Source organism: Gobius niger, assembly GCF_951799975.1.
Source record: "Gobius niger genome assembly, chromosome: 1".
Classification (NCBI taxonomy): Eukaryota; Metazoa; Chordata; class Actinopteri; order Gobiiformes; family Gobiidae; genus Gobius; species Gobius niger.
This window is the reverse complement of record NC_136852.1, coordinates 18,910,133-18,924,251: the sequence shown is the minus strand read 5'-3', so window position 1 is coordinate 18,924,251 and position 14,119 is coordinate 18,910,133. Positions and strand designations below refer to the sequence as shown.

The window sequence follows — 14,119 nt, the reverse complement described above, 5'->3', positions numbered from 1 at the left end:
TTTGAAGATGACAGTATTCTTCGGGCACATTACCACTGCAACTCATAACTTGTATTAAAATGTATAGATGGTGGAACATGATATTGAATGTCAGAGATTATTATGCTACATACAGGATGGAAAAATACTAAGTGTGGGTTAAGTATAAAACAAATACACAAAAAAAGATCAAATTCACTATTTTGTTTGTATCATCTGGCAATATTGTATTACCATTGTGTGGGCAGAGGGATATTGAAAGAAATCAGCTGTAATAAAAGAAAAAAAAGTTGGTATAGCTTGGCTTTCTGAGTCTTCTTTGCCAAACAACTTCACTGCAGTTCACTCTGCGGACCGCAGTTTGAAACTTGCAGCTGCACATTCACAAACCAGAAGCAGTATAGTGTAATGATTACTGTATTAAAGTAATGATTACTGTATTAAACAATAATACTCCCATAGATCAGTAAAATTAAATAAGTCACTAACTCTAACCAGTGAGGTATCAGCGTATTGCTAGGAGCCATTTTTGTGATACTCACATATCACATATTGTCAGCCTCAGTGAAATTGCCAAATAGAGATGTTATTTCATTCTGCTCTCCAAAACACTGCTCCATTTTAGGTTAGAACTGTTTAGTTTTTCCTGAAAACCCTAGAATGTCACTTATGAAATGATGTGTTGATGCTAAAGATTTTTGGTCAGTTTTAAGTATTAAAATGTAAGTATACAGGTGTTCGTCATATAATTAGAATATTATGAAAAAGTGCATTCATTTCTATTATTCTACTTAAACTGTGACACTAATACATGATAGACTCATTACATGCAAAGTGAGATATGTAGCCTTTCTTTGTTATTATTTTTTATTATCATGGCTCACAGCTTGTAAAACATCAAATTAAAAATCTCAGAAAATTAAGCCATCATCAAAATGATAACACACAAAGGCTTGACATATGTCACTTTGCATGTAATGAATTTATATCATAAATTAGTTTCACATTTTCAGTTGAATAACAGAAGTAAATACACTTTTTCATGATATTCTAATTATATGACGAGCACCTGTATATTGCCCACAGTATTTCAAGTGGTCGACTAGATGTATTCATCTGATTTATTTTGTACGCCTGGGCTCTGACTTTGTTGAACTGTAGAGGGCGACGTGCTACTGGGAAAATTGATAAATAATAAAGTCGTCAATCCTCCCGTCCAGTAGGGGGCGGTCTTTCACAGAATCCATCCTTAACATCACTACATTTACCCGGGGCCAGCGGCATGAGCGCTTCCCTGTCCCCTCGCAGCAAAATAACCAAATTATGCTTCTCGGTTGAAGAGATTTGGGTTGTGTTTTTCCATTTTCTAATACGTACGTAACTATTTGTTTGTTCGGGCTCCAACATGGCACCGACGATTCAAAGTCAGGCTCAGCGAGAAGACGGTCACAGGCAAGTAGCTATTGTGGTAATACAAACTAGCGTCGGGTTAGTTATAGCTGTTAGTTTCCTTATCTAACACGGATCTATAATATTATAACGTTTATTATATATCTGTGTTTGCACTGCTTACTTTATGCTTTGGTCTGATTATATAGTTAAAACATGAAAAAAATAAAACATGATACACGTAACCGAGGATGTTTTGTTTTTATATTACACATGTAAATAAAGACATGTTTGCTGTTATGTATCTTCAAATATATAAGACATACCTAATTCGTGGTTAGTAGTAACAAGATGAGCTATAGTGACCTGTTTTCACATTGTTTGCTCATTCCCCGATTGTGAGGTCAATAAAGTTCTGTCTTATCTTATCAAAATCAGTTGATGGCATGAAATGTGTATTTCATTGGCATCAAGGTGATTAGCAGTAAAGGCTGTCTTTATTAAAGCTCTGTTGTTTATCTTTAGCAGGCAATCATCGCACAGAACTGTCCCTGAGAGGTAATACAAAAAAAATGTTGAGAGCATTGAATACAAGTAAACTAACCACACATTTTCCTTTTTTTTTGTAGGTCTGGAGTTGTTTGCCGTGTGAAGTACTGCAACAGCCTTCCTGACATCCCTTTTGACCCCAAATTCATTGCATATCCTTTCGACCAGCACAGGTGACAACTAGTTACTTAATAATTAAACTGTCACTTGTATGCTAGCCGTGTCCTCCATTGAGAGCTCACACTTGTATGTTCCTACTCCCTACTGCTGTTGCCACAAGTGTAATAGTTATTTTGTGTTTTAGATTTGTACAGTACAAGGCTACATCTCTGGAGAAACAACACAAGCATGAGCTACTGACTGAACCAGACCTCGGAGTGACAATTGATCTCATAAACCCAGACACCTATCGTGTTGACCCCAGCAGTAAGCTTTCCTTGCATGTGTAGGTTTGAGTAATGTGTGGTGTTTTTATTGGATTTTGCTAGAATTGTTTTTATGTGCTTCGGCAGTACTGTTGGATCCAGCTGATGAAAAGCTTTTGGAAGAAGACATCCAGGCTCCATCCAGTTCAAAAAGGTAAGCATACATAAATGTCTCGTGCTGATGTTTGGTTGTGTTGCCAGGTATTTCATTAACTTTCCCATAAAATCCCCCACAAGGTCGCAACAGCATGCCAAAGTGGTGCCATGGATGAGGAAAACCGAATACATTTCCACAGAGTTTAACAGATATGGTGTCTCTAATGAGAAAGTGGAAGTCAAGTAAGTTTTCCTAGGTTTATTCCTCCCTTCTATCTGTGTTATATTTTTTACAAACCAGTGTTTTTGTGGTTTTAGAATTGGTGTTTCAGTCAAACAGCAGTTCACAGAAGAAGAGATTTACAAAGATAGAGACAGTCAGATTTCAGCCATTGAGAAGACATTTGAAGATGCACAGAAATCAGTGAGTAAAAGATTATTATACAAGATCTATTTTTGTATCGAGTTATCTGAAATGTTTTGGGGTTTTTTCGCCTTAAAGATTGCGCAGCATTACAGCAAACCTAGAGTTACTCCTGTGGAGGTACTGCCTGTGTTCCCTGACTTTAAGGTGAGCACATTCCAAAAAAAGTTTTACATTTAACCATTTTATTCTTCAGTAAAGGCATGCCATTTTGTATGACTATTTGGAGACTAAACTTACAAAATTGCTGGTAGAAGGTAACATTTAATGAATTCCCTAGATGTGGATCAACCCATGTGCTCAAGTCATCTTTGATTCTGATCCTGCTCCTAAAGACATGTCAGCACCTGCAGGCGTGGAAATGATGTCTCAGGCCATGATTAGGTACTGCGTTCATTTAGTCCGTCGCAGCATTAACGCTATCTTACTTTACTTTTTATATTGTAACTACGTTTTCTGTTCTCTTCTGTAATACAGGGGTATGATGGATGAAGAAGGGAATCAGTTTGTGGCTTACTTCTTGCCCAATGAAGATACTCTTCGGAAACGCAAAAGAGATGTTGATGAGGGCATGGATTATATGGCTGATGATCTGTAAGCATTTTTACCTGATCTTTTTCTTTACAATTATGACTTCTCTAAGTAATTATTTTTGCTTTATTATTGAAGGTATGATTACAAGATTGCCAGGGAGTACAACTGGAATGTCAAGAACAAAGCCAGCAAGGGTTATGAAGAGAACTACTTCTTTATTTTTCGAGATGGCGATGGTGTTTATTACAATGAACTTGAAACTAGGTATCATCCAAAACCATTTTACTTGTCATTTCATAGGATTGAATACCTGCAGCTTGTCTAGATCTCTCTCTGACTCACTCTCTCTCTGACACCTCACTTTGACTTGCAGAGTGCGTCTAAGTAAGAGAAGAGCTAAAGCTGGAGCACAGTCCACTACAAATGCTGTGCTGGTTTGTAAGCACAGAGACATGAATGAGAAAGAGCTTGAAGCGCAGGTAAGAGGGCTTAATGCTAAGTACGCCTACTGCTAAAAATGATATTCCATACGTAGCATAAAACTTTATATATATATTGTAATTTAATTTACAGGAAGCCCGTAAAGCTCAGTTGGAGAACCATGAACCAGAAGATGAAGAGGAAGATATGGATTTGGATAAAGATTTGCAAGAATCTGGTCAGTATTTAGCTTTATCAGCTTTTGCATTATCTCTACAAGTGCAAGTTTTCGTCCACAATCTGCTTGCTATTGAGGTTAAATATATTTTTACAGGTGATGAGAAAGAGAAGGGCAGTGGCAGTGATGGTGACAACTTCGGCAGTGACTCAGAGGGAGAAGAAGAACAGGAGCAAAGAGAAGAGGAGGAGGAGGATGAGGACCGAGGGAAGCGGAGAAGGAAGGCAAGTGGTAGTGGCAGCGAGAGCGGAGAGGACCGCACCAGAGAATTGCGCGATGAAGAGGAAATCTTTGGCAGCGACGATGACAGTGATGACAATGAGCCCAAGAACTCTGGAGCCAGGAGCAGTGGAGATGAGGGCAGCGGAAGTGAGGACGAAGGTGGAAACCGAGGTGGCAGCAGAAGCCGCAGTGCGTCTCCTGCTCACAGTGACCATAGCAGTGGTCATTCAGAAACACATGCTCGCAGCGGCAGTGACCGAGCCTCAGATTCTAGCGTAGCCAGTGACAGTGAATAAAGCCTGGACCAGCTTCTATTGTATTTCCTTAAAGCTACAAACATGCCTAGATAACTTGTTTGCTTGGCATAAAATTACTTTCATCTTGATTATCTTGATAATTATACAAAAAAAGAATGATGTTTTTATTTGTAGTTTTAGTGCCGTTTGTAAACGTCTCCTGTCTGATCATTATAAAGAATGATCGATCAACTCCTTCTTGTAATATGTCATTGTGGTACAACTTTGTAAAAAATAAAATGCAACAGACGTTTTGTACTTTTTCTTCCCCTTTCTTACTTGCTTGAGGTGTAGAATTTAAGCATTTATTTATGACCGATATTTTCATAATTGAAAAATACTTAATACATAAATGTACAAACAAACATGTGCCTTTGCTTTATCGGGAGTCTCCAGCTCGTTTCCATGGTGATCTTGAGTGAAGTCAGCAGAATTTGAGATTTTAACAGGTTAGGTCCTCATCCAAATCCATTCTTTGATTACAAAAAAAAAATAGCTTTTTCTGTGTCGAGCTGGTTAGTGGGAGCATGTTTTGTGTTGATGGCAACAGTATTGGCCAAAATGTTCCGCAGTGTGCCTTTAATGAATATTGAAGACATGTTTATGGCATATTTATTTTAACTTTTGTCAGCATTGAGATAATATATAAAAAGAACGCTATTTTTTATGAACAATATGTATTTTGATGATATTGAAACAACACACAATCCTTTTACCCCTGCAGTCGATATCATTATGAATAATAAGTATAATAATAATAATTCTTATTATTATTATGTGGACACCGGACATTTTATAATAGATCCATGACATATAAACACTTTTTTCCATTGATCCTGCGGAAAGTTGATCTGTGGGCGTGGCTACAATACGCACTGTCCAGGGGTAGGACGTTCCGTCAGCGTCTTACGTCAACAAAAAAAATCGAAGTAGATTTCTCTAAGCGTACTCTTTATTCTCTGAATATGCAATAAACTATTTAGTACTTATGTAATGTAACAAAGTATTACTATAGCGACTGGTAGACGCTTCTGTGAGGGAATATATTTTCAGAAACACAACGTGTTGGACCGAAATCTACGCTTCTTCCAGCTAAGCTCACGTTATTGTATCCATTAGCAAAACTGCTATCGCCAAAGCTACCACTTAGCTTTTCCTCCTCTAACGTCGAGCTAAGCTAAGCATTAGCACTTAGCTTAGATCGCTAACCAGTGACAACTGACAAAGGTAAACAACTTACTCTTCCAAGATTTTGATTGCGTGTTTATGAAGTAGACAACATCTTGTACTATTTTGAAATGGCAATCTAATGCATTTACACAGTGATCGGGCACTCTACGGTCAGTGGTTATGTGCACAGTCAAAGTATGAGCATAGAAAAGCGGCATACCAGCAGCAACAGCGTCAACGATAAACAATACAAATTTTGAATCTCTTTGCAGACAAGACCGATCCAGGTAACACATGCTGCTCGCTAAGTTATAATTCACTTTTGGTGGCATTTTTGCACCATTTTAATACTATATGCAATGTATCAAAACAAGGGCCTTTTGACGGAGTTTCCACCAGTGGTTTGGGTGTGTTCGGTCAAATCTTGGTCCAATGTTACAGGTGTTACCGCTTGCTCTGGTGCTTGTATGTACATTATGCATTGTAAGTGTGACATTTTATCATCTAGCCAAATGTGGTATACATTTATAATATGTGCTTAGTCTGTTTAAAAAAAAAAAAAAAAAAAGAACATACATACACACACACACACACACACACTCAGAAACGTAGATGAATGAGGGATAATAAACTAATTGTTTCTTTTGTGCCGAGTTAAATTGTTAACGTTAATTCACAGACACTAAAAAGGCATTGACTGTTGTAAATTCATGTTTCTTTTTTTTAGGTAATAAAGGATGTAACTGTGGATATGACAAAGTGAAGAGTGCTGCAGCTGCCATTCTCTGCTAACAGTGAGCTGAACCTACCATAAACCTACTGCTGGAAGTTGTGCTACCAAATCCTTTCAGCATCACAGCCTGCATTGAACTTGTAGTAAAACCATGTGAGGGCTTCGTACTGTGAGCTGAGGAGATCTCAGGACTAAACATTTATCCCCGCTGTGCGGGGAAGACTCATTCTACCTGTGCGTTATTAAGTAGTCTTTAGGTAGACCATATCTGTTCTCCTGACAAAGGAGACACGCCATGATGTTCCGAGACCAGGTAGGTATACTCACAGACTGGTTTAAGGGGTGGAATGAGTGTGAACAGACGGTAGCACTATTGTCCCTCCTGAAGAGGATTTCTCGCACCCAAGCTCGCTTCTTACACATCTGCCTTGAACACTGGCTGGCGGACTGCACAGAGATCCACATACTAGAAGCTGAGGCAAACAATGCAGGTAACATTACCAACTTATTGCGGTTCTAATTTTACACTATTTTGGGGCTAGAGAGCTTAAAAATGCTTTTTAATCTACTGATGCATGTCTCTTTGATATTGCCTCTGTCTTCAGCTATTGTTAGCCAGTGGCACCAGGAGCCAAAGGAAAAGGTGGTGTCCTTGCTGCTGTCTCATTTGCCTCTCTTGCAACCACGTAACAGTGAAGCCAAATGTGAATACATGAAGTTGCTGCAAAAGGTATTGAGTCACACTATTGAGAGCAGTTTGTTTGTGGAGGAGAGTAGACAGCTGTTGTCCTATGCGCTCATCCACCCTGCCACCACACTGGATGACCGCACGTCCCTGGCTATGTGGCTAAACCACCTGGAAGAACACTTATCCAGTGGTTATGCACTCACGTCCCGAGCTCCTTCCAGCCCCTACCATCCGCAACAGGGCTCAGATGAATGGCACAGCTCTGCTGAATCTTTGGATCCAGGCCACATTTGGCAAGACAAGTCAAGTTCTTCAAGTACCTCTCCAGCAGGCCAAAATGGACACATGCCTTTCCCAGGAGGAATGTCCTCACCCATCAACAGTAATAATGCAGGTAAATCTTCAAGAATGCTTTCTTACCTTTGTTTACCTTTTAAATGTTTCTTTAATCAAAAGCTAATAAGACTGATCAATTTTGTCAGGTATGGGTGAACAAATGCAGCCGAGTCCTTTGAAAAAATGTATGTCAGTCATTCCCTCTAGTCCCCAAGCATGTGGGACTGAGTGGGTTTGCCAGGATGATCAAGGGGGTCGACAAGGTTATACTTCAACAGACCATGCACCACTGTCACCCCAAAGCAGTGTAGCGTCTTCAGGCAGTGAGCAGACCGATGACCAGGGCTCTTTGCGTAACACCTTCCAGGAGGACGGCAGTGGCATGAAAGGTAGAAATACAATGATGTTACAATGGCATTCGGACAATGTAGACTTTAATATGTCTGTCTGTTGTGTGTTTAAGATGTTCCTGCATGGCTGAAAAGTCTCCGGCTTCATAAATATGCGTCACTTTTCTCTCAGATGACCTATGAGGAAATGATGATTCTTACAGAGCATCATCTGGAGTCACAGGTTTTTGAAAATCCTTTACATGGCTGACAGTTCCCCACAGTGGCATTGAAGGAGGGTCAAATGCACAGGGCTCTGGGGCCAAACAGGACTGTTCCTGTATTGTCCTATTACCCCATTGTTAGAACATTTAAAATCAAGTTAAACATATACGTCATGATTTTGGATAAAGGTGTCATGACAGAAGGAATATAGTTAAACCGTAAACAAAAGGAGCTGCTTAATATAAGCCAGCAGAACCTGTCCAGAGCCTGAACAGAATCCTTTCTTTTTTTAAACAAGCTTCATAATGATGATGATTATTTTTATTAATGCTTTATTTCACCTGACAAAACATGAAGACTGTTGTCTGAATGTTAGTAAGGCAATAGTGTTAATATTTGCAATGTTGACCTGGATGTGTTGGTATCACTTAAAAGGAAAAGGAAATTGGTAGTAAAGTGTTACTGTTGTATATACATACTTTACAAAGGTTTCCATTTTAATTGAAATATTTTTGCTCTCTTTGGTTATTTGCTTATTAATTCTTTCTTTTTTTGTTTTTTTTTAATCTTTAGAATGTTACTAAAGGAGCGAGACATAAGATTGCCTTGAGCATTCAGAAGTTGCGAGAAAGACCAAGTGTGCTTCGTTCTTTGGAAAAGGTATAGAAGGATGTTATGTAAATTTACCAAATCAACCAAAGTCTATGCCAATTTTATTGTTCCTTCACAGGATATTTTGGAAGGAGGAAACTTGCGTAATGCTCTCCAAGAATTGCAGCAGATAATTATGACTCCTATCAAAGTCTACAGTCCACCCAGTGTCTCTCAAACCACCCAAGACTCACTACCGTCGGACTCGGCAAAGCCAGGTGTGGACAAAGAGCCTGTCCTTGAGGGTTTCCAGTCTCACAACCCACCTCCCTGTGATGGAGACTCTTCAGGCACACCCATCTCTGACGGTGATATTCCTGGGCAGTTCACCCGTGTGATGGGAAAAGGTACATGCAACTCTTTTATTGATTATTCAAGATTCAAGATTTTTCATTTGTCAAACCATGTGAATCGTTTGAAATTATGATAAATATATAATTATTTGATAAATGCTATTATTCTGATGTAATACCATATCTAATAAATTTTTGCCTTTCCAGTGTGCACACAGCTCCTTGTATCAAGACCAGATGAGGAAAATATTAGCTGTTACCTTCAACTTATTGAGAAGTGTCTGACGCATGAGGTATAACATTTCAAAGAATTACTTTGGTTAGCCAAAACGTTTTGAGTTGTATTAATCAATGGATTAATTTCTGTTTTTCTCCATTTCTATTTTAGGCATTCACAGAAACTCACAAAAAAAGGCTGGTGTCCTGGAAGCAGCAGGTTCTCAAACTTCTCCGCCTGTTCCCTCGGAAAGCTATGCTGGATATGCCTGTGTATCGACAAAAAGGGTGAGGTGTTTTGAAATGTTTCTTTTATTTGTAATGTTTACTATTTGTCAAATTGACCTTGTCTTTGTACAGCTGGACATATGGGTCAAACTCGCTCCCCACAGCAGGATCTGTGAGTGGAGGCGTTGGGCGGAGGGGCCAGAGGCAGTTCCAGATGACTCCCCGGGGCCTCCCTGCAGGACGCATGGGTCTTCTGAGTCCCAGTGGAATGAGTGGGGCATCTCCACGGCACACACTTGCTAACCCTGCTTTAGCTGGCCAGGGCCGTCAGGTAAAGTAGACGTTTAAACAAATATAACTGATGCTTTATTTTCGTAAACTGCTGCTTGGTTTTGTTATTTATATTTTCTGTATATTTTTTCTCAGAGAAAGTAAATTTGTTTTTCTTTATACAGAGCCTGTGGTTTGCTAACCCTGGGGGCAGTAATAGCATGCCAAGCCAGAGTCGCAGCTCTGTACAGCGGACACACTCACTCCCTGTACACACTTCTCCACAAACCATGCTCATGTTCCAGCAACAAGGTACCAATCTTACCCTTTTGATAAACCGCACAAAGCATGACAAAGTGGCATGTAATAATCTGTTACACGTGCGAAGTTAGGGAAAACATGGGTCAACAGGTAGTCACTTAATTTTAGTCTTCTAGTTTGTATGGGGCCTATGACCAATCTGCATGCATTGCACTACCAATCATCAATATTAAAACAGAGATTTTTTTTTTCCTCGTCTTGACATGCAGACATTTTACTAAGCTGTATGACCTTTTTACTTTATTATTAATCTTCTAGACTTGCTTTTTACCCCACAATGTGTTGGATACATTTAAAGTTTTCTTTACTCATTTCCTTAGAATGCCAAGTTCCAGGTGCTGACCTAGAGATCAACCCTACGCTGGAGTCACTGTGCCTCAGTATGACAGAGCATGCCCTAGGGGGTAGGTGTCCTCAAGAGCACTGCACTTAACAGGCTATTAGCTGGCTAGTCTCATATGCCTCATTTTGGTATGTATGTATTGGGTGACTGACGGAGGCTTCATTTACACTTAGCTTTCACATTTGTAAGAAATATTTTTTAAATGTGCATAGTTTTATCCCTACAGCAAAGACAAGTTTAGTTAAGCCAGGGGTACTTGAGCTCTACAACAAGTCAAGTGTTATTTTTCCCCCATTAGGTATATTGTAAATGCAGCCATTATTACAGCATGCTGTGTTAATTATAGAGCTTTTTTTTTATTGATCATTAGCCTTGAAGTAAGTATTTAAATCATTGCAACGGGGGTCTGCCCTGCTTCACTTCACTGTCTGACAAAGATATTATACACGTGCCCAAAATGTGTATTTATTTCACAAAAACTTCGAGATCTGCAGCAAGGATTGTGAGAGATATAATAATGAGTTAGGGCCACACTGCTGACAGTTTGACTTCCTCCTTTTACAGTTTGAAAACATTTTTTTTTTTTTGAGCATAAGAATTCTTTTATAATGTATCGATATGACAGTACCGTTTGTCAATGAAAAAGGGTGTCCCAGTATTATTTAGTTATACGTTTTCTAATACATAACAGTATTTGGGCTAGTCTAGTGGATTAGGCGGTGCACATATGGCGGGACACTGTTTTGTCCTCAGTGTCGTGGGTTCAACAATTTGCAGAATGTCTCTCCCTGCTCTTAACTCACTTTCACCCCAGACTGTCAAGTCAATTTATAGCCTTGTATTTTAGGCCATTTCTCTCCCGCATACAAAAAAAATGTCATTACTACACTTTGCTCTATACTACTGACAACAGTGAGAATCAAGGGGAATATTCTGTCGCACCCACACAAAAAAATATGTGTGTGTTCGCCTGAATTGGTGGCAGCCCTGTTTGTACATATATAATTGTTTCCCTTCTGTTTATATTTGAATCAAACTATGGTATGTAGTTGAATACATTTTACATTTCCTTGCTTTAATTGTTTTTTTGTCTTCTTAGATGGAACTGATCGTACTTCAACAATATAAAAAGAAGAAAAGAGAAACACACTTGATTGAGGGTTGTTTGGTTCCTCGTCATCCAGCACAAAGTATATGTATGCTTGAGAAACAGGCGAACAGTCACTACAAAATGACAAAAAACTGTGTATATGTTCTCTAATATTTTTGTACTTTATTATATACAACTAAGTTTATTAAAAATGGAATACAGATGATTATTCTATCACGGGACAAAGAAATGGTTAACTGTGTCGACTGCCACATGTCACCTGCAGGACTGTGACATGCTGCGCAGTGTCACAGTTTGCCAAAACTGGACGGAAATACAGTGAAATGGTGCTGTTTTCAATGGGTTCTGACCAATAAGTTACTCTACCCCTTTTTTTCCACTTGTCCTAATGCAAGGTTGCTGTCAGGAAGTCACTGACAGCCCCAGACCCTGAAACAACAGTATATCGACTTTTCTAGCCCTAATTAAGGCACTTTTTCAATAAAGGCACTAAATATATTAAGCCCCAACAATTCATCTACCAAAAGGCAACACTTAAATATTTGCCTGGGAATATTGAGCATATCCTAACATTGGTAATTGATGCGTTTCCAGTGCCATTGATAGGGTTTGTATTGTTTTTTTTTGTTTTTTTTTATTGAAAACATTTTTTTGTATGGGGAAAAAACAAATTCTAAAAATAACAATTAACACGTTATTTCAACAGTAATACTTTATCTAGCTTGTGGCCCTATTCTTTTAGGTAAAGACTACACAACTTTTACTACGCCAAAGACATGGTTGTGCATTTGTCAAATTGAGAAGTGTATCTGAAATGACAAGAAACAAAGGCTGCCCCCAACTCCCCCCCCCATAGAACAGCAGTCTAAAGAAATGATGCCAGCTGCAATTTGTTTTTGTTATTTTCTGTCCAACTACATAAATGATGATGAATCTCATTTTGTGCCGAGGAATCTCCAGAGGGTGAATAAGGGCTGGTGCGGACTGCTGAGGAAGAGTTAGTGATCTTGAATTGATAAGGCGAGCAGAGAAGAGTGTTTTCAATTTACACTCTAATGCCGGGTGAGGAAATTAAATGAAAGCCTCCTCAACCTCATGCCACCTACGTGATTGGTTCTGGAAAACAGAACTTGATCTTGTAATAGAAGCTGTGGTGAGCAGCCAGTCATCTCAGTGACCTTTTCCTCAAATGGCCAATGTGATGATTTGATGAATCATACTTTTCAAGGTGCTTGATGATGTTGATGTTTTCTGTTTGTGTCTCGGTGTGTTTCACTTTCAGAATCCTAACATTATCATGTGGTATCAGTGTTGAATCAAAATCTGTCTTATAAAGCCTCTGTCTTTGAATGTGGCAGAGCGGAGGTGCATGTATGTGTTATATGGTCTTATCTATTGGATCACTTTTGGTTGTATCAAAAGGCAGGGATAACCATATTTTATTTCAGCAGAGCCATAGGAGGACTGTGTAGTAAAATGGTTATTTACAGATATTTTTTCCAGTTGTATTTTTTACCCTTCACTTGATATTGTTAACTTATGCTTATTTTCTATATTAGCATGTTTGCCACACTAATACAGCACTGTTTTAGATGGTCGTTGATGGATGACACTTGTCGCCAACAACTGAAAAGAAGAAATGTTGCAACTAATGTTGTATGTTTCATCTAAATGTCACCTGTTTACATCTCTGGGATAACACCCAATTCATGTTATACGGCATCAATATTATTTTTGTGTGAAACATAAAACTGAAGCTTTCTTACCAAGTAGGTGGCCAGGTGGAGCCCTGAAAAGACATTTTGTACTTGTTTTGTTTTTGAAACATACAAGACATGTACCACACCTGTTTCTGATCACTGTTTCCAATGACTGGAAAAACGACATTCTTGATCTGGTGACTTTGATGTCCAGAGAAACTATTGTGGAACATGTAAAATGCACAGCTCCAGTGTATACTTTAAAGGTTATGTTAATCCAGTGGTCCTCAGCAAAAGTTTAGTCATTGATTTCCTCAGAGCAGGCTCTTGGATAGATCTGACTTGCTAATGCATCATACTCATGTCCAAAAATATCTTCTGTGAATTCATTTTTGTCACGTTAAGAAAAAAAAACTTTTCATTTTAACTTTTACTGTAAAATCAACTGTTACGTCATTTGTGGCGCAGATCATTCTTTTCATTACCTTTGCAATTTATTAACATTTACAGAGACAGAGGTACTATTTGTCAAAGGTTGCTGCAGGGGATGGCAATTTTTATCAGAGCCTTTAATTTTGTCATTTCTAAACACCTTAAGCAGGCCAAGGAAAATGTGTACTCAATGTTTACATTTTACTGATGAGTGAAATCATTTACTTATTTGACCCTTTGTACTCCTTTATCATCCATCCACTGGGAGATCATGATCAGTGGAGACTGGTGGTCCTGAGGTCATATAAATGTCCCTGCCGGGTTAAATGTTCTTGATATGTCATTGTCTTGTACAATTTATATAAGTATAAAAAAACCCAATATTTTTTAATATTTGTGAATCATTTGCATCTGTTGCTAATACTTTTTACTGCCACTTGTGTGAATGGTCTGAGGTGCAGCATTCATTGGGTCACTCACAGTTTAAATAAACAGTTCACT

General features: G+C 38.7%; 2 protein-coding genes across 3 annotated transcripts; both read left to right on the top strand.

Annotated features, from left to right (window-relative positions):
* The first annotated feature begins 1,226 nt into the window (after positions 1 to 1,226).
* On the top strand, positions 1,227 to 4,803 carry paf1 (PAF1 homolog, Paf1/RNA polymerase II complex component). Of its 2 annotated transcripts, none has more exons than XM_079571067.1 (14): positions 1,227 to 1,431; positions 1,897 to 1,926; positions 1,998 to 2,090; positions 2,222 to 2,343; positions 2,430 to 2,496; positions 2,580 to 2,681; positions 2,757 to 2,862; positions 2,941 to 3,009; positions 3,143 to 3,246; positions 3,340 to 3,456; positions 3,532 to 3,660; positions 3,770 to 3,875; positions 3,970 to 4,054; positions 4,151 to 4,803. In XM_079571067.1, exons 1-14 carry the CDS (start codon positions 1,385 to 1,387, stop codon positions 4,570 to 4,572), a joined length of 1,599 nt encoding a protein of 532 aa, XP_079427193.1. In that variant the 5' UTR covers positions 1,227 to 1,384; the 3' UTR covers positions 4,573 to 4,803. The 2 variants fall into 2 exon arrangements, with proteins under 2 accessions (XP_079427193.1, XP_079427192.1); XM_079571066.1 differs by having other exon boundaries at positions 1,894 to 1,926.
* Positions 4,804 to 5,495: 692 nt separating this feature from the next.
* On the top strand, positions 5,496 to 14,112 carry samd4b (sterile alpha motif domain containing 4B). The gene is made up of 13 exons (XM_079572359.1): positions 5,496 to 5,799; positions 6,470 to 6,966; positions 7,081 to 7,557; positions 7,646 to 7,888; positions 7,963 to 8,072; positions 8,627 to 8,713; positions 8,784 to 9,051; positions 9,205 to 9,290; positions 9,386 to 9,501; positions 9,574 to 9,772; positions 9,897 to 10,023; positions 10,353 to 10,436; positions 11,475 to 14,112. Exons 2-13 carry the CDS (start codon positions 6,771 to 6,773, stop codon positions 11,501 to 11,503), a joined length of 2,022 nt encoding a protein of 673 aa, XP_079428485.1. The 5' UTR covers positions 5,496 to 5,799; positions 6,470 to 6,770; the 3' UTR covers positions 11,504 to 14,112.
* The last annotated feature ends 7 nt before the right edge of the window (positions 14,113 to 14,119 follow it).

Bases quoted from the DNA above. Each gene is read 5' to 3' on its own strand.
- paf1 (XM_079571066.1), top strand. From the start codon at position 1,385: ATGGCACCGACGATTCAAAGTCAGGCTCAGCGAGAAGACGGTCACAG. The intron at 2,497-2,579 runs GTAAGCATACAT...ATCCCCCACAAG, and splicing joins GCTCCATCCAGTTCAAAAAG to GTCGCAACAGCATGCCAAAG. The intron at 3,661-3,769 runs GTATCATCCAAA...TTTGACTTGCAG, and splicing joins TACAATGAACTTGAAACTAG to AGTGCGTCTAAGTAAGAGAA.
- samd4b (XM_079572359.1), top strand. From the start codon at position 6,771: ATGATGTTCCGAGACCAGGTAGGTATACTCACAGACTGGTTTAAGGGG. The intron at 7,889-7,962 runs GTAGAAATACAA...TGTGTGTTTAAG, and splicing joins GGACGGCAGTGGCATGAAAG to ATGTTCCTGCATGGCTGAAA. The intron at 9,291-9,385 runs GTATAACATTTC...TTTCTATTTTAG, and splicing joins AGAAGTGTCTGACGCATGAG to GCATTCACAGAAACTCACAA.